Source organism: Hoplias malabaricus, chromosome 3 (genome assembly GCF_029633855.1).
Source record: "Hoplias malabaricus isolate fHopMal1 chromosome 3, fHopMal1.hap1, whole genome shotgun sequence".
In the NCBI taxonomy this organism is placed as follows: domain Eukaryota; kingdom Metazoa; phylum Chordata; class Actinopteri; order Characiformes; family Erythrinidae; genus Hoplias; species Hoplias malabaricus.
The window spans coordinates 30,054,933-30,075,677 of NC_089802.1; the positions used below are offsets into that span (position 1 = coordinate 30,054,933).

Here is a 20,745-nt window from a genome sequence, read left to right on the forward strand (position 1 = left end):
ATATAGCACATGAGAATTGTTTATACTAGCTCAATTTATATTAATATCCTCCCAGTTTTACTTTAAACACACTGTTTAATTAATATCAATTATCTCTACACGTTTTGACGTGAAAGAACAAAGAATCTGTTCAGGAAAATTATTCAAACTTAGAGGAAACTTTGCCCTGCATCCGTTGTTCGCTAGATTTGTTGTTTTGTCAAGAGTATTCAAATTTTTCACTAAGAATTTGGACAGCTTTACAAAATGGCTGACATTCTACAACTCAGACACAGCGTGTGTTATCTAAATACAACAATGACCTCTTGTTAAAGCATGATACAGAAATTAATTTTTGCAGTGTGACAGAGGGCTGTGAACATCATGTGAAATTCCTGAGCTTTCTTTCAAAGCCCTTATACAATAGAAGAGAAGGTACAAATATGTGCCATTTCATGCTTTTTTTTTTAGAAGTTCTTAATTAATTTTACCTGGCTTTATAGCCATACATTTAATTATTACACATTTAAGTTGGAGCTGAGATTTTGAATAAGACATAACTTAGTCATAGGTATTCATAAAACACTACCGTAGCTATAATTTGTAATTAAAATTTTAAGTAAATTCTAGATTTACTTATTTGACAAACCTGTTGCTGAAAATGTTTTTTAGCTAAGTGTTGCTAAGCTAAAAACAGCAGCAACAGTCATTCTGTAGCTTGAATTTGAGCTGTAGGTTGTATGTTTGATTAATTTTATAGAAATACTGACACAGGATGTCAGAAATCTCAAAAGCTAGTTTATTAAACATTACTGAACATGTATGTAGTTAGCACTATGCTATTCTTATAAACTTCTATAACTGGTTAAGTAAATTAGCCTAGAACTCCAGAGTATAAATAAACATGTAACAAGGAAAACAATCAGTAAATTTGGTACATTATTAGAACCCCCCCCCCCAAACTGCTCTTTGTGATTTATTTCTATGGTCTGGTGTTAACCAGGAGGGGATGGGCTCATCTTGACTCCTGATCTCTATCAAAGTTTTACCTCATTTTCTGGAATGATTTTCTTTTTGAGCCTTGGTTTATTTTCCTCTTGTTTTAGGGGAAGGTTTTCTCACCACTGCCACACACTTGTGGATAGGTTGTTGAATTTTATAAAGATGCATTTTGAAAATTAACGTTGTATAATTCACTCTTAAAAAACACGAATGGAATTGTATTGAAAAGCAGATTGATGTCCATGTTATCTGCACCTTGCTAATTACATGTAGACACTTTTTGGAAACTCTTAATGTGTCTATACTTTTTTTTGTGCAGTGACGTCTGAATTTCGTCAGAGTTGTTATGAGAACAGTCAGTCTTGTGTGAATGAGGAAGATGTGACTAAATATAAAGATAGAAAATTAAGCATGCTCCTTGAAGCATGCAGTGGCTCTGCCACATTCCAGAAATTACTTGCCATCTGATATGTCAGTATTTCTAGACTAAAATATTCAGAATTATCAGCTAGATTGTTTCTTGTACAAAGACCCACATCTTATGGAATTACTGGCGTAGCTGATGTGAGCTTATTTGTGTGCTATTCATGGTTGCCTTGGACTGTTTCCATACACAGTACACATATAAAAATACAACCCTGTCTCACACTTACTCGTGATATAGTCACATATATAGGAGACTGCAATTCGTGACATAGTCACATATTCTTGACATTTTATGCGACAACATCACAAGTGTATGGGTAATTACCATAAAAAAAACTATGCGAAAGTAACACGAAAACTCTTCCTCATTACAGGCGTCGTTACTCATAACATACAAAAAGGCATAATGCGTATTGCATATCATAGGTTGTTATTTCAACAAAAGCATTAAGTATTTTATTATAATATTTCTCCTAAGCAATGCTTATTATTGGTGTCCGACTTTAGCTTTAACAAGAACATTTCTTTCACTTAACATTATTTTGACTAATTTTCAAAAGGTTAAAACTGAAAAGGACATTTCTCTAGCCATTATTTGCATCAATATTTTAGCTAATAATGAATTAGTAAAGTTATATTTTCCATAAATAAAAATAAGACAGTGGTATTAATGGATGGTTATGATGTCTGTAATGAGGAGGAGTTTTTGTGTTACTGTTGTATAACACAGGGCACTGATATGATGGTTTGTGTGGTAATTAATAAAATACATTTATGATTGTAATACTGTGATAAAATGTCGAAAATACGAGACTATGTCACGAATTGCAGTCTCCTATATATGTGACTACATCACGAGTAGGTGTGAGACTGGGCTGAAAAATATTCAAAACTGGTTTGCCAATTTCTTGCTCTACAGCAGCATCTTCAAACTTATCCTATGGCTCCTAGGAGACAGAAAGCATGCAGCACATCCAGTCTTCTCTGCTAATCTGTTTTAGCGTTAGTAGTCCATCAAAACAACTAAAGTAATCCCTTTATTGTCAAAAACAGCAAAAGAATGGACCTTTTACTCCCTTACATTGAGAACACAATGCACAGAAGTGATATACAGAATAGGTTTGAAGGAAATGTGTTTAAGACAAACAATGCTTGATAATTCAATACACAACATCAATTACACCTTTATTAGTAGATTGACTATGGACTGTGTTGAGTCCAATCCAGTTAAAATTTTGTTTTTTAGGATGCTACTGTTACAATGTGAGACAAAAGGGCACGATTCATGGTCTCTGATGAAGTTGTCTAAATTTCTGGGGTGTAGAAAATATGAAAAAAATGAAAATATGTGCTGTACCACTGTTCAGAATAATTGACCATTCAAAATCTAGGAAGGTTGATAAATACACATACAATTATTCTGTCTGAAACCTACCTTGGTTGTGGGTATGATTCCCGCTCCAGGTGACTGTCTGTGAGGAGTTGATGTGTTCTCCCAGTGTCTGTGTGGGTTTCCTCCGGGTGGTCCTGTTTCCTCGCACAGTCCAAAAACACACATTGATAGGCGGGCTGGTGACTCAAAAGTGTCCATAGGTGTGAGTCTAGGAATATATGAATATGTCTGTTTTGGCCTCAACTGTCCACAGAACTATACTCTAGTGTGCTTCAACCGATAAGCAAGGCTTTGTACTTGTAGCACCTGCATTGCCCACCATGGTTTCTCAGTGTTCTCATGAATGTCAAAATGTTAAACTGGAATATTATTACAGTTATATTAATAATATTATATTATGTCTGACTGTGGGTTTGGTGGAGTCCAAATGTAGCCCATTATGTAATCTTTTCCATCCAGATGAGCATAAACAACCCTTTATGTTTTCAGTTTCTTCTAAAAACATAAATGACTTTGTATAGAATAGTATCTCCTTTGTTCTGATTAAATCTGGTTTTTAAAATAATAATTATAAATAAATACAGAACATTTTAAAGGGTTCACAAACTTCCCACTTTACCCACCACTTTACAGACGTCTACACTTAATGTTCATCTTCAGATAGTAACAGGATTGCGTGCTTTAAAGGGTGAGGCTTTGACGAGTGATGGTTCTGGTTGACTAGCTGTAAAATATGACAAATGACCTGTTCAGCATAAAATGAAAAGTATTGAAGAATGTGCTGGTCACACTTTTGACATTTTAAAAAAGACAGTTAAACTGTTTCTAGAGGTGAGAAATGGACCGATATTTTTAAAATTCAAGAGCTAATCAAAGAGGCAAAATGTATTAGTCAGAATTCACAGATGGCATTAGATTCTTCTTCTCTGCCCATCACTCCAGGTGTGTCAAAGTTTTATCATTTTGGCCTTCCACAAACAGAATTATATGAGGATACATTGCCATTCTGGAATATTTTTATTGTCTGAACAAGGAAGCAAAATAAGTAAAGTATAAATAAATAAATAAGTAAAAGACTTACAAATAAACAAAAAAGACTTATTACCCCTAAAAATGAACAAAGTTTCCTTAGTGCTCATTACTGTTTCATGCAAAATGTCCATTTCACCCTACATGGTGTAGAAGTCACAAGACAGAATTGGAATAAGGTGCTGGTGAATAAGAATCCAAATCAAAATCATCCCAACACTGCACCAAGAAATGAATACTAATTAAAGATGTTTGGCCACAAAGATGTAAGGCTGAACCTATATTACATGAGCTTGCTGTAAAGCTCTTTGGAATTAAATTCATTTATACCATATTCAATGTCTTTGTTACTCCTGAAGTATTAGATGTGCGTCATCATTGGGGTCTGACTTGTCAGTTTGTTTAGAGTTTGTTGAATTGTCAGTTTGTTTACATTTGTAACACATTTGACCATTTCTGCTATGTGTAGGGGACTGGTATTTTAAGAAACAGGGTGGGGCTTCTCAAAAAAAAACAAACAAAAAAAAAAAAAAACATAGCCTTTACTTACGGGAAGATGACTGATAAATTCCTGTCTGTCACATAAGGTATGTTTGCAGTGTTTAGAAGAAACATTTCTGAGCTCATACCTTGGCTTAACTTGAACTTGACTGACTGTGTGAATCACAGGTATGGTATTTAGTAGTCTGTGTTAATTTGTGTTATGTGTTAATTTATATTTACTTAAAAGGAATAAAATAAAACAGCAAGTTGAAGAGGATAGGCAAACTTCTGCATGCAAATGTTATTTATCAACAATCTTACCCAATCACAGGGCATAAGACACTCCTCTTGCTATCACAGTCTATTCCTAGCCAGCATTGGTACCGTCTACTGACGTAACAGTTGTTGGTTAGTTTTCTCTACTAAGTGTGTTGAGGTTTTGTGTTTCATGTTAAATATCAACAGTTTATAGGTATCATTTTATGCCATTTAATCCCCAGTTCTTTGCCATTTCCACACATTACTCAGGTCTCCCTAATTCACGTGATGATTTCAAGATGGCAGCACATGCTTCCTAAGAAACATACAAGGAAATGAATCCACTGCTCCATTTCGAACCACTGATAACGTCACTGGACAGACCTGTTGATGTCTCTAGGGACACTGATGTTTCTAGTCATCTTTTTCACACTTTGAAGTTTCTGGGGACGACAATACCCCAGTGATACAGCTCAGGGCTGATATCTCCTGTCGCTGTTTCTGTAATCTCTCACTGATATTTCGAATCATTTGTAATCACCAGTTTCAGTTGCTGATGTTTCTGGGGACCTGTATCTCCTGGTGGTGTACCCACAATGTCCCACAGATAGTAAGTGCTGTAAGTAACACCACGTAAGACACTTTGAATTCAGCAGATGACATCTTGTTATCTCAAATGTGTTGTTTTAGTCGTTAGTCAGATCACTGGAAAAAAATAGTTGAAAAAATTGTTTATTGTAAAAGTAGCAGCCATATTGTATTTGAAGTTATGTAACAAATTAAACAGAACAGCAAATGTTGCCAAATGTTAACAGCCAAAAATGTTTGTGGTGGTGGTGGTGGCGGCAAAACAGATTGTTGTAGGCATCAGTGCTTAAAATGTTGAAAATGATTGCCCAGTTTATTCAATAGTACTATACAAATATGTGCAAAATAAAGAAAATGCTTAAGACAGTTTTATTAACAGGAGATTACAGAACAGATGTCCAGCATTTGGAAAGACACTGATCATAACTGTGATTAAAATGCAGGTTTCTACTAAAACCTTCCATCAGACAAATTAATTTGAATGCTTTACTTATGCATAGAATATGGAAATACACAGAAAGGAAATTCTAATAGAGCCCTATGTAACAATTAGAGTTTCTAAGAGAACGCTTGGAAGCTCATGGTAATGGCAGCTGTGTCGTGGATAACCGAAGGTCTAGGTGTTGCTGTTTGAACGTTAGAGTTGCTGCATGTCTGAAAAGGAAAGCAGACATAAGGATTAGTTCAAGGGGGAAAGAGGAAGAGTGTTTTTTTACATTTTCAATGATTGTGGTACACCTTTTCATGTTGCTATGCGTATAATTGCACAAATCATTCAAAATCAGTCAGTGGGCTATGTGACCCCAAGCTACCTGAGCACAAACACCACTCTGCCGGAGGCACAGGTGAACCTGGCAGTGCAGGAAGATATTATCAGACTGGCTGGTGAAGGTGAACATCCTGAAGGAAAACATGCTATCTGTTGTGAGTCCGTTCTGCAGCACCCGCACTGTGCCATCGTTAGGGTTGGGACACCTAGAACATGAAAGAATAATTTAAGGCGTTTATGTGATTGACACATGAACAAGTCCAGACTTAAAGGAACACATTCTACCACTGCACTCTCAGAAAAAAAGGTACGGTAGAGGTACAATATTGATCACTAAAGGTACAAACTGTGTAAATGTACCATTAAAGGTATAACAGTGTTTAAAAGTCCAGTTTAGTTCTTTAAAGGTACATTACATTCTCTTCTCCAGAAGGAGAAATACATGTTTGTAATCTTTCATTATAGAACTGTGTCATATAAAAAGACATAAAAGTCCTGGAGATGAAATGGGGCATATGAAATCAACACAACTTTAAAATCTACAATTATAAGAAAATAAGGTACAGTTCCCTACTTAAAGCTATAAATATGTACCCTTGATGATACCACCACAGAGACAGCAAAACGTACCACCAGTGACAAAATTTCTGACAGCGTGTGTCTCAATGAAACATCTGGGAATTGCTTTGGCCAATATACCACAAGGATCAAACCACAGCAGATTGCTCCCCTGTTTAAAAAGACTTGTTAAGTATGGCCAGTTTCAACGCCTGATCCTTTAAATGTAAATAAGCCACTGTTTACTCCAAATGCCAGAAAACAGATTTTGCTTTGATCTCTTTCTTCTGTTTCTAGTTTTCATTATATTTAATCGATACTCATTTCTTACACTTGTTGGGATGCTTTTGTATGCTTTAACTTTATCATTGTGTTTTCACATAAACACAGGTGAAGAGCTGTGATTGGCGAGACTCAGACGAGGAGGAGAACAATTCTAAAGTTATAGGCAGCCCACAAAAACCGACTGGGTTGTTTTATTTCACAGCATGTGGATTTGTAAAAGCTCCAGATCCAAAATGTAATGTGTTCATGCATTCAGTTTGAATATTTTTAAATAAAATGCCCCTAGCATCAAAGGAAAACAGAAAACATTAAAACCAAGCCAGAGCTGAGAACAATTAGCATCAAATTTATATTTACTTAATATTGTTGAGGAATAATCTAATACAATCTGTGTTGTGGTGGATCAATCGCAGCCATAGATAGGTCCCAAAAGAAATGGGTTGTGCCAGCACTGTCAGCCTCCGAGCTGAGCAGCACTGTGTGATAAGAAGGTCTAGCTGGTGAGCAAGAATCAACAAGGGCTTCCCCAGAAAAGAAAAGAAGCAACATTCAAAGTGCTATACATTTAAGATCCTTACCCATTAATGATTAGATTCCAGCTGTAGGTGCTGTTTATGTCATAGACCGGTGTGGCCCAGCACCTGTCCAGGACAAGAGCAATCTGCTGTTCATCCACTCCGTCCACCACCACAGCAATAAAAACCTCCTGGTTCACATCCAGAGTGACATTGCCAGAGAATGGCTCGATGAAGGAACCATTGGGAAAGGGGATCATACGGATTTCGTATGTACCCTCTGTAGACAGATCCCTACTGACCACACTGTGGACAAAAACAGTCAGAGAACTGTTGAGGAACAGCTGCACTTGAAGAACATATTGAAGACCTTTTAACGTATGAGAGGACTGTCTGCTGCTGCTGGAAATATTGTTACCTCGGGTTGGCCTGCAGGGCCATGGGCATGGAGATGTCCTTAACGAGTGGATACACACAGGAGAAGTTAATAGTCAACCAGCTCTCACGACTGATCACAGAATACTGACCCACACTTGTCTGAACGGCGTTCATGTAGATGAAGTGTGTACCATTACTCTAGAATCAGAGAGGGTTTTTTGTTAGAAAATGTACACACTGATGATGTACAAACTATTCCACACCCAGTAATATCTTTTAGCAGTGTGGCAGTTTCACTCCAGGAGGTTAAGGCCAGTGCCTTGGCTTTTTTTTGTTGGCTGAGTGAGTCTCTAATTAACCATTTCAGGTGGTTTTCTGGGCACAATGGCACAGCAGCTTGTATCACAGTCATACAGTTGGGTTATTGTCTGTGAGGAGTTTGGTGTGTCATTCCTGTGTCTACGTGGGTTTCCTCTGGTTTCCTCCCATGGTCCAAAAACACACATTGGTAGGTGGATTGGTGACTAAAAAGTGTCTGTAGGTGTGAGTGAATGTGTGAGTGTGTGTTGCCCTGTGAAGGCCTGGAGCCCCCTCCAGGGTGTGTTCCTGCCTTGCACCCAGTTTCCGAGTAGGCTCCAGACCCACCGCGACCCTGAACTGGATAAGCACTTACAGACAATGAGTGAATTAATGAAGGTCGTTTTCTGATATTTCTGGGATATTTTTTTCATTTGGATTAATATGTTGTTAAAATAATCATAGACATACATTCATGCATTCATTGTCTGTAAGCAATTATCCAGTTCAGGGTGGTGGTGGGTCCGGAGCCTACTCAGAAACTGAGGCGCCAGTCCATTGCAGGGTGACATACACTCACACCTATGGACAATTTTGAGTCGCCAATCCACCTACCAACTGAGAACACACCATACACCTCACAGACAGTCACACGTAATGGGACTCGAACCCACAACTTCCAGGTACCTGGAGCTGTGTGAAATTATTACGCATACAGCATTATGTGCGAGGATCTGAAGTTTGTATACCGTGAGAGTTGTGCCACAGGTCTGATTATAGTTGTCAAAATTAAACACCAATCTGCCGTCCTGGATACTCCCTTGGCAGTTGGGATCATTCAGGTGGAGGTTCTCGGAAGGAAATCCGGCATCAAAGAGCTGACAGCGGGAAAGTGACAGAGATGCAGAACTGCCTGCACACGTCTCGATGGCATCTGAGAAAAATAAATACAACACACACAAAGAGCAACTAATACAGTTTAACAATGCTGACACATCCATGTCTGTCAGAGCAGGTCATTTGCATAAAAAATTGGGAACTTCTGATATGTTAGTGTCACTCTTAATTTGGGCTTTTTATCATTTTAATAATAATAAAAAATATATATACCAAATGTGGTTGAGTTGGACCTCGGATTGTCCTCTGAACAAGAACAGCCATAATATCCAGATCTCACTGTACACTCCTCACGCTCAGTACAGTATAAATCATCACAGGTAACTGGAAACATAAAAAGACAAACAAAGAATCACCAAGTGTCTGCTCACATCTTAGGAATTGACCGTTTTTAAATGCAGTTCACTTATTTGAGTAAATAACAGTCGATAGACCAATAAACTGGAAACAATAAATCCTCACTTCTCATATTTCACCTACAATAAGCTAATAAGGTGAATTCATGTGTCGGACTTCAATGGCGGTCCGAGCTAGAATGAGGCTCTGAGTAAACCCACCCTTTACACTTTAGTTCCCAGCTGCCTTTGTTACTATCCATCCATTATCTGTAACCGCTTATCCAATTTAGGGTCCAGAGCCTACCTGGAATCATTGGGCGCAAGGCGGGAATACACCCTGGAGGGGACGCCAGTCCTTCACAGGGCAACACAGACACACACACATTCACTCACACACTCACACCTACGAGTCACCAATCCACCTGCAACGTGTGTTTTTTGGACTGTGGGAGGAAACCGGAGCACCCGGAGGAAACCCACGCGGACACGGGGAGAACACACCAACTCCTCACAGACAGTCACCCGGAGCAGGAATAGAACCCACAACCTCCAGGGCCCTGGAGCTGTGTGACTGCGACACTAACCTGCTGCGCCACCGTGCCGCCCCCTTTGTTACTAACATTACGAATTTGTGATCTAAATGTTACACAGAAGTCTAAAAGAAACTGAGGAGAAAGTCTTTAAAGGGTCTTAAGATTTAATTTAATTTCATTTAATTTAATGGAGGGTTCATTTACCGTTCTGTGCCTTGGCCACTCCACCTTAATTTACCGAAGAGGAGAGGAGAGAAAAACAAAGAACCAACCATAAATGACCGAACCCCATTCAAAACCATGCAGTCAGTTAAGGTTATGAATTAATATGTAGGCTTATATATTCATGTGTATTTGAAAAAATCTTAATGCTGTAATAATCAGTGCATGGTCTTACTCATAAAAAGCAGAATGGCCAGACACAGCTTAAGTGGAAAGTCCATTCAGGAAAGAGAATCTACAACACAGAAATGGATAAAAAAAAATTGTGTTATATTAACACTGCCCTGACCATGTTATTCCATTTGAATAAAAATGAATGGCCAGCATGGAATTGTAAGAAAACACAATTTTTACAGAGGATTAATGTATGCTTTCTAACCACATATTAATTTAAAATAATTAAATGCATACATACATACATTTTCTTTTCCGCTTCTCCATTTCAGGGTCGCGGTGTAATTAAATGCAATATTAATTTTATTAACTTTTTTATTAAATAAATATATAATTTTTATACATTTTATTATTTCTTATAGAAAAATGTATTAGAATTTCTTGCTCAATATGAATTTATTAGAATTTGTTTACTGGATGAATTTATTAAAAATTCATATGCTATAAAAAAGTTAAGAATGTTAATGTTTAATGTTCACACACAGAGTATCACTCTGGAATAATGTTATTGGGTTTATTCTAATGTTGGCTGTTATTTTGTTGTTTGTTTGTTTGTTTTTAGTAAATAAACAAATACTGCTCAGATAAATAGCTTTTTCAGTCTCAATCTCCAGGCCCAAAATTTTTGCACAGTACTGTATATGGTTCTGTAAATTTTACATAGTTAAATTTTAGGGAATTAAACATGTCTGTTAGATGAAACATTAAATATGCAATTGATCTAGCACATTTAATATTTAATTTTTTGCCAATATATTTAATAGACTAACATTTGAAACATAATTTACTGAAAAAAAGTGTATAGATCTGATGAAATACATCAGTAACAATGTAAATAATAGACATATTATACACAGACAATTGGTGATTCTGTTGTATTCTGATTTTTAAAAACGCTAATTACAGATATAGACTGTTATGAGATTTCTCATAACAAGGAACAAGAAAGACATTATCTTCCATCAGCAACATTCCTAAAACTGAACATAAACCTGAATACAATTCAGATATAATGGCTAAACAGTAAAAAAATATACATTTTCTGTTGTTGAATTCTTAGTTTAAGATTCAAGAGTTACAGTAAACAATCTACAAAACACAACACATGTTTTTGGACAATATTTTACTTTAAAAATACATAGAAACTGATGTAAATTTGAATGTAACTGCTTTCATTCTATTTACAAACAGTAATAACATGAAATTAATAAATATATTAAATTAATATACACAATAATAACAATTATAATAACAATTATGATTATCATTATTAATAATTGCTGTTATTGTTATTATTATACATTCCATATGTATGGATATCTCCAAGATAAAACAAGAAAAAGACAGGGTTTTGTTCCTTGCTAGTGGGAAAATTGTCAATATTGAACTTTTTTCATGGTTAAATTGGATATCTGCATTTTTAAAAAACATGATACATGTATCCAGATACATAAAATAGTAAATAACGTTACTACTATTATTACATTATTATTACTATTATTATTAATGTTATTACATTATTATTATTACTCCGAAATAACGTTATGAACATTCAATTAACTTCCATTCAAATTTCAGAAAAAAAAATAAGTAAAATAAAATATTATATATTTATATAGCTAGATCTCTTGTAAAGTTACCATTAATGATTTTTATTTGTTTATATATTTATTTTTTGGCAGTACTTTACAAGAGTTAGCAAGTTTAGCAAAGAGTTGCATACAGATTGCTACTTTCAGATCTGAGAAGTAATGTTTTGAACAGGTGAAAAGAAGGTATAGATATTCCCATGTTTTTGAATGACAAACTATTATTTAAGTAAAATAAAGTCTTACCAGGCATTAGCTCTCAACACCCGATGAGTATTATAGGCTTCTTGGTAAACTCTAAAGCAAAACACATTTCAAATATGTAGCTATCAAACAAGTTCAGCCAGCTGTGCCACGGAGAGGAAACGCTTTCTCTTTTGATAAAAGTCATGTGGAGATTACTGCTCAACATTTTTGTCATACGTAATCAGTATGAGGTACAACGTGTTTTTCTCCTATGAATTTCTCAGAATTTAGCACACAGAGGATCTACATATTAACATTAATTTAATATTAAGTAAAATCATTGTTGAACTGTCACCAACTGTAGCTACATGTGATTGCATGTGTTTATAAATGCTCTGGCTTACATAATTATGTTTCAGCCACTTACTGCTTGCATCATTGATTCCCAAAGGTGTGTGTGGGGGGGGCAGCATGGCAAATGACGGACATACTTAATTCATGTCACTCGTATTAATTCTATGGTAAAAGTGATTTGTCACTTTGTTTCATTATGCTTAATAAGTTGTTTGTACAAACCAGATTCCAAAAAAGTTGGGACACTAAACAAATTGTGAATAAAAACTGAATGCAATGATATGGAGGTGCCAACATTTAATATTTTATTCAGAATAGAACACAAATCACAGATCAAAAGTTTAAACTGAGAGAATGCATCATTTTAAGGGAAAAATATGTTGTTTCAAAATTTCATGATGTCAACAAATCCCATAAAAAGTTGGCACAAGGCCATTTTTTACCACTGTGTGGCATCCCCCCTTCTTCTTACAACACTCAACATAGGTCTGGGGACAGAGGAGACCAGTTTCTCAAGTTTAGAAATAGGAATGCTCTCCCATTCGTGTCTAATACAGGCCTCTAACTGTTCAATCGTCTTGGGCCTTCTTTGTTGCAACTTCCTCTTTATGATGCGCCAAATGTTCTCTATAGGTGAAAGATCTGGACTGCAGGCTGGCCATTTCAGTACCCGGATCCTTCTCCTACGTAGCCATGATGTTGTGATTGCTGCAGAATGTGGTCTGGTATCATCTTGTTGAAAAATGCAGGGTCTTCCCTGAAAGAGATACGTCTAGATGGGAGCATATGTTGTTCTAGAACCTGAACATAGTTCTCTGCATTAATGGTGCCTTTCCAGACATGCAAGCTGCCCATGCCACAAGCACTCATGCAATCCCATACCATCAGTGATGCAGGCTTCTGAACGGAGCGTTGATAACAACTTGGGTTATCCTTGTCCTCTCTGGTCCGGATGACATGGCGCCCCAATGTTCCATAAAGAACTTCAAATCGTGACTCATCTGACCACAGAACAGTCTACCATTTTGCCACACTCCATTTTAAAAGACCCCTGGCCCAGTGCAAACGTCTGAGCTTGTGGAGCTTGCTTAGAAATGGCTTCCTCTTTGCACTGTAGAGTTTCAGCTGGCAACGACGGATGGCGCGGTGGATTGTGTTCACTGACAATGCTTTCTGGAAGTATTCCTGAGCCCATTCTGTTATTTCCTTGACAGTGGCATTCCTGTTTGAGGTGCAGTGACATTTAAGGGCCCGGAGATCACGAGCATCCAGTAGAGTTTTATGGAATTGACCCTTACGTACAGCAATTGTTCCAGATTCTCTGAATCTTTTGATGATGTTATGCACGGTTGATGATGATAACTTAAAAGTCTTTGCTATTTTACACTGGGTAACACCATTCTGGTATTGCTGCACTATCTTTCTGCGCAACAATGGTGGAATTGATGATCCTCTTACCATCTTGGCTTCAAAGAGACACTGACACTCTGAGAAGCTCTTTTTATACCCAACCATGTTGTCAATTGACCTAATTAGTGTTAATGGTCTTCCAGCTGTTCGTTATATGCTCCATTTCCTTTTTCCAGCCACTTATTGCTACTTGTCCCAACTTTTTTGGGATTTGTTGACACTGTGAAATTTTGAATCAACATATTTTTCCTTTAAAATGTTACATTTACTCAGATTAAACATTTGATCTGTCATCTATGTTCTATTACGAATAAAATATTGACATTTGCCATCTCCACATCATTGCATTCAGTTTTTATTCACAATTTGTTTAGTGTCCCAACTTTTTTGGAATCCGGTTTGTATACAAATTACAAATTGTTAATAGGATTTTTTTCCAGGTAATTGTTATAAGTAAATTTTTTACAGTGTATAAATTACAATTTTTTTTAATCATTTAAAACATAAAGCGTTACGTGCAGGTATAGCACGTATGTTTTTTTTTTTCTTTGTCTCTCTCTGCTACCATCCTTCACTATAGGTGCTGGGTGTACTAATGAGGAGGTGCCATAATCTGCACTACACTAATCCGGAGTGACTGCTGTGTATGAGGAGGCAGGTCTTGGAACATAAAAAGGCCAATTGGAAAGGAGCTCAGTGTGGAGGAGCATTATAGTTTGATCGAGACTTTGTATGCCGGTTGTGATTAATAGGAACTGTGTTTTCATATGTGTTTTTTTCCTGTGATGTTTTTTCTGTGTGCTCCCCACCACTCTCACTCACTCTCTCTCTCTCTCTCTCTCTCTCTCTCTCTCTCTCTCTCTCTCTCTCTGTATGCTCCAGCCATGTGAAGAGTGGACAGGCAAGCTCTGGGGATATATATATATATATATATATATAATGTTTAGGTTCTATAGGTAAGGGGTGGGTGCCACCTGTGTATTTATGTTAGGTTTAGTTTTGGGCCAGGTAGATTACTTGTTTTGTTATTTTCTTTTCTTTGGCACCATCCAATGTCCACATTTGCTGTTTTCCACAACTGTGTTTAACAATATAAGCTGTTCACATATATCCAATGCTATTATCTTGTTTTGTCTTTTACTTCTATCTATATGTATTTGAATCATACTTCTATCTTCCCGTAACTAAGTAAACTGGTGTTTTCTTTATACTCATTTATTGCTGCTGTGTTTGTCCTTGTGCTCGCCATACACAGGTTACAATATAAGTGTTGCCTCCTCATTATCCCTAGTTATTTCACCTTGAGGAGCATAACATATTTGGGGGCTCGTCCGAGATATTCAGTTATCCAGGATTGCTTTGTGACTTTGTATATAGTATCTGGTCATTGTTGTCTTTGTTTAGTAGGTTTGCCAGAGTGTTGTGTTCCGCTGTGGGGTACTGTGTTGTAGTTTAGGAGTATAGGTAGTATGGCTATTTCTAGATTTAACTTGGACGATTTTGTAGCAAGGCCGAGTTTGGATGTGTTGCAAAAAGGATGACTTGATTAAAGTTGCTGCCCACTTCAATCTGTCTATATCGAGGGCTTTGTTAAAATCTGATATCCGTATACAAGTTGTAGATCATTTAGTGAAGCTAGGTGTGTTGTGTTCAGGCCCAGAGGCAGACACCACTGCTGAGCCAGCCTTGCTTCCTGAGGAGGATACGTCAACTGTCCAGGACACTGAGGAGACTGGGCATCATGAGGAGGAGGTGGAGGGACAGGAGCCGGGTGTTTTTGGGGAATTACACACGCCGGCTAGGACAACAGTTGCTGAGTCTGAGATAAGAGCTACTCTGACTCGCTATGAGCCATTCTCTCCCACCTCTTCTCACACTTCCCTGAGCACAGTGGACAGTCGTGTGAAAGTACGTTTAGCACGTCTCCAATTAGAAGCAAAAGAGAAGGCTGAACCTCGCAGGTCTGAGTATGATTTTAAACTGGCTGTGCGTAAAATGGAGTTAGAATGTGAGAGGGAAATTAAGTTGCGTGAACTGGAACTGAGAACAAAGGAGTTTGTCTCAGTTCAGACATCCCAACAACCAGATTCTCTTCCACACACTGCTCCGTTATTGGACACACTGCCGCAGGCTGGGACTCAGACTATGTCTGCTGTGTTTGAGTCTCACACCCCTCCATTTGATCTAGCCAAGAACATTTCTTTAGTGCCTTCATTTAGAGAGACTAAAGTGGACACTTATTTTACTATTTTTGGCCAAAAGATGTCTGGGCTTTATTGTTGCAATGTAAGTTACAGGGGAAAGCTCAAGAGGTTTGTTCCGCTCTATCTCTTATTGACAGTTCACAGTATGATGTTATAAAAACAGCCGTATTGCATGCATATGAATGTGTCCCTGAGGCTTACCGGCAAAACTTTAGAAATTATAAGAAAATCTCCACCCAGACACATGTGGAATTTGAGCGGGAAAAAGGAACAATGTTTGATAAGTGGTGTGCTGTGAGTAAAGTCCATGATTTTGAATCATTAAGGGAGCTGATCCTTTTGGAAGGATTTAAAAATTGTGTACCAGATTGTGTCGTGATGTACCTCAGTGAACATACTGTTACCACTGCATCACAAGCTGCAGTTTTAGCAGATGAATATGTGTTGACCCATAAGCAATCTTTTAAAACTGTTAGAGAAGTTCAGATGCCAGAAAGTCAATCAAAACAGTCTTCTCAGGGTTGGTCATCTCTGCACAGTCATGTCAAGGAATGCTATTATTGCCACAAACCAGGACATGTTGCTGTTAATTGTTTGGCTTTGAGAAAGAAACAGGAAAGACGAAATCAGCAGGGTAATAATTATAATCAGTCAAAAACTGTTGCACTGGCTAGGTCTTTGTCTTCAGGACAGCTAAAGGAAGGACCCCTTGTTGACAAATCCATGATAGATCCATGTTACCAGCCTTTTATTTTAAAAGGCAGGGTTAGCTTGCAGGGAGACATTGTCTTTAAGACTATTCGTGTCCTAAGAGATACTGGTGCTGCACAATCTTTTATCTTGGCTGATGTCCTGCCATTTTCTGCCCAAACCTTTTGTGGTTCATTTGTAGTCTGTCAAGGTTTGGAAATGGGGTATGTTAGGGAACCACTGCATTGGGTCCAGTTGTGTACTGTAAATGTAAATTTGACTGAATCTTTTCTTTCTGATGATAAGTTGTCTGATTTATGTCCATCCATCCATTATTAATTGGATCGCTTATCCAATTTAGGGTCGCGGGGGGTCCAGAGCCTACCTGGAATCATTGGGCGCAAGGCGGGAATACACCCTGGAGGGGACGCCAGTCCTTCACAGGGCAACACAGACACATTCACTCACACACTCACACCTACGGACACTTTCGAGTCGCCAATCCACCTTCAACGTGTGTTTTTGGACTGTGGGAGGAAACCGGAGCACCCGGAGGAAACCCACGCGGACACGGGGAGAACACGTCTGATTTATGTATGGAAGGTAATACCAGTACAGTCCTACAGAATAAGCATGGTGAGAACAGTCTTACCGGAGGACACTTAGAATTGGCTGTTGGCCATGATAAACTTGTGGAAGCTCAAAAAGCAGATCCTGCCTTAAAAAAATATTTTGCCAGGGTAAATCAAACAGAAGTACCTGATAAATTAATCACCTATTTTATGGAAAATAATATACTCTTCCGAAAGTGGAATTCTCGTAAAAGTCCTGAGCTTGAGTGTGTTTTTCAGGTTGTTACACCCAATATATATATATAAAACAAGTTTTATCTTTAGATCATTATAACCCATGGACTGGTCATTTGGGGGTTACAAAAACTTATAATCGTATTCTTAAACTTGTTTTTGGCCAGGAATGAAAACTGACATAGCGAGATATTGCCGGTCATGTCATGTATGCCAGATCACAGGAAAACCTAATCAAATTCTTCCTCCAGCCCATTTGTGTCCAATACCAGTAATGGGTGAGCCATTCGATAGGATTCTGGTTGACTGTGTGGGACCTTTACCAAAGACCAAGTTGGGCAATCAATTTTTGCTTACCATTATGTGTACTGCTACATGTTTTCCTGAAGCTGTGGAAAGACCCAGCACCAGCTGTGGTTAATGCGTTGGTTAATTTATTTTCTATTTTTGGATTACCTAAAATAATTCAAACCGATCAGGGGACCAATTTCCTATCTAAAATCTTTGCACAAGTCATGCAGACTTTAAAAATTAAACATTTGGTTTCTAGCCCTTATCACTCAGAGTCTCAGGGTGCCCTCGAAAGATTTCATCAGTTTGATAAGAAAGCCATTGTGCGCACGTTCATTCCAGGTGATCAAGCATTAGCTTTGATACCTATGCCTGGTTCTTCCCTCTTTGCTAAATTCTCCGGTCCTTATACTATGGAAAGAAAGATCAGTGAGAGGAGTTATGTTATTGAAACTCTGGAGCGTAGGAAAAGAAATAGAGTATGCCACATTAACATGTTGAAAGCTTATCATTCTAAAATAAATCCTCTAGTAGGTGAAGTAGCACCCTGTTTGGTTTTGGGGCCTATTGTGGATACTCAGTCTGATATGTCTTCTGTTCTTAATGATGGTTTAAATTTCCATGAGACTGTTCTTCCTTGTGCTAGATTGTCTAACTCTCAAGATTTATTAGAGTTACTTTCTAGGTTACCTCATTTATCTGCAGAACAGTGTGAAAATTTGCTTAAGTTAATCCATGATTTTCCTTCCATTTTCCATGATGTTCCTTCACAAACACCAATATTACATCATGATATTAAAGTTACATCAAGTAGTCCCATTAAACAACACCCTTACCGGGTTAATGCTACTAAAAGAGCCATCATGAAACATGAACATGGATTAGACAAGCCCAGTTTTAGTCCTTGGAGTTCACCTTGTCTGCTGGTGCCAAAACCCGATGGAACTTACAGGTTTTGTACGGATTATAGGAAGATAAAAGGTGTTACTTTGTCTGATTCTTATCCTCTGCCTCGCATGGATGATTGCATTGACAATGTGGGTGCATCGTGTTATGTCAGTAAGTTGGATTTTTTAAAAGGCTATTGGCAGGTTCCACTGACTCCTGAAACGCCAGATCAAACAGTATACTGCTTTACCGTTCGGCTTGAAAAATGCTCCTGCTATGTTTCAGCAACTCATTGACGCTGTAGTTGGTAATGTTCCCAATTGTTCTGCATATTTAGATGACCTTGTTGTGTTTTCATCTGATTGGAACAGTCATGTACAGACATTACATACTCTGTTTGAACGATTAGCTTTAGCTTCCCTCACTCTTAATTTAGCTAAATGTGAATTTGCAAAAGCTACAATTACGTATTTGGGGAAACAAGTTGGTGGAGGACAAGTCTGTCCTGTAGAGGCCAAGGTAGCTGCTATAATTAATTTTACCTAAACATTTTTTAGGTATGGCTGGATATTATAGGGCTTTTTGTAGGAATTTCTCCTCTGTGGTTGACTCTCTCACTAGATTACTCAGTCCCTCTGTTCCTTTAAAGTGGACATCCGAATGTACCCATGCTTTTCAGAGTGCTAAAGTACTCTTAAGTCAGGCACCTGTTCTTGCTGCTCCAGATTATAGTAAGCCTTTTCAGCTGGAGGTTGATGCCAGTGCTGTGGGGGCTGGTGCGGTGCTCTTACAGGAGGATAATTGTGGGATAACCCATCCAGTGTGCTACTACTCAAGAAAGTTTAATAAACATCAATTGGATTATTCCACTATTGAAAAAGAGGCTTTAGCTTTATTATTTGCCCTTCAACATTTTGAGGTATATGTTCGGTCAAGTCCTGTATCACAGTTTACACTGATCACAATGGTTTTTCTATCCCGTATGTATAATCAAAACCAAAGATTAATGAGATGGGCTCTCCTTATACAGGACTATATGTTAGATATTAAACATAAAAAATGTATACATAATGTTGTTGCTGTTGCCCTTTCACGTGTGTAATGTTGTTGGTTTAGAGAATCTGCATTGCAAACAGGATTTGCTCTCTTTTTTTTTGGGGAGAGGGGGTGTTATGTGCAGGTATAGCACGTATGGTTTTTTTTTGTTTGTTTGTTTGTTTTCTTTGTTTCTCTCTGCTAGCATCTGTAAGAAATTACAGTATGGACCCAAATGTGACTGGCTTAACTTGCTGCAATCAACAGTATTAATATCATAACAAATGTTCCAAACCAGTGTGTCTTCCTAGAGATAGGTTGACCATTTGGCATATCTAGCATATGAACAGGCAAAGCAGGAAGAGCCACAACAGCTCTCACTGTGGGACCAGAAAACCTTATCAATATCAAAGGAAGTTTATTACTGAGTAATCAACAACCACCACAGACAAAGTGAACTAGTCTATACATGAAGGCATGAAGGTGATAGAACTCAATACACATTAAGTTCCCCACAGATGACAGGGTTCCATGTGTACTGTGTTCCTTAGGAGGAGCTGAGATGGAAATGGTATTGTCAAACTATATAAGCTGTGTTTTTCTATTACTCAATTTTCAGTCCAGCTCCGCTGAACCCATGGTACATCTTTGTATCTTGCAACTGCTTGCTGTAATAAAGGTTTTCCATTTTTCATCAATTTTTGAGAGACTTCCCATTATTTCCTACAACTGTGAGCCATCCACTCGAGGGATTTTCCAAAACAAAAAGTGGGGATTGGTAAGTAAAATCAATTCTGTGTTTACACTACAGGATTTAGATTATCACCTCGTTTAAAAAAATCTAGAAAATTTAAGGACAGGGATAATTGGTTAATCTTTTATTCAGTCATAGCAGGAGGAGTCATATACCAAATTTCTGATAATTCTGTAAAGATTCTAAAGTAAGTGAATCCTCCCGACGTAGTGTGGTAAACAGAATTGTATCAGTATTAGGTATTAAACATTTCCAAAGTAACTGAAACTTGTTGTGTTGTAAAGTTTCTAAAGTAACTGAAACTTGTTGTGTTATACGTTTCAAAAGTAAATGAAACGGGGTTAGGTTTCTGTGTGGTGAATACATACAATTATTTGACCCTGAAGCAGCCTGATTGGTGGAAGTACTGAGATA

At 37.7% G+C, this 20,745-nt stretch overlaps 1 protein-coding gene across 1 annotated transcript; it reads right to left on the reverse strand.

The window, feature by feature from the left end:
* Nucleotides 1-5,281: 5,281 nt before the first annotated feature.
* On the reverse strand, nt 5,282-12,092 carry LOC136692221 (pancreatic secretory granule membrane major glycoprotein GP2). The gene is made up of 9 exons (XM_066665432.1): nt 11,960-12,092; nt 10,126-10,185; nt 9,933-9,956; nt 9,071-9,181; nt 8,710-8,894; nt 7,704-7,861; nt 7,349-7,591; nt 5,971-6,133; nt 5,282-5,812 (listed from the first exon to the last, which is right to left on the reverse strand). Exons 2-9 carry the CDS (start codon nt 10,169-10,171, stop codon nt 5,717-5,719), a joined length of 1,026 nt encoding a protein of 341 aa, XP_066521529.1. The 5' UTR covers nt 10,172-10,185; nt 11,960-12,092; the 3' UTR covers nt 5,282-5,716.
* Between the last annotated feature and the right edge of the window lie 8,653 nt (nt 12,093-20,745).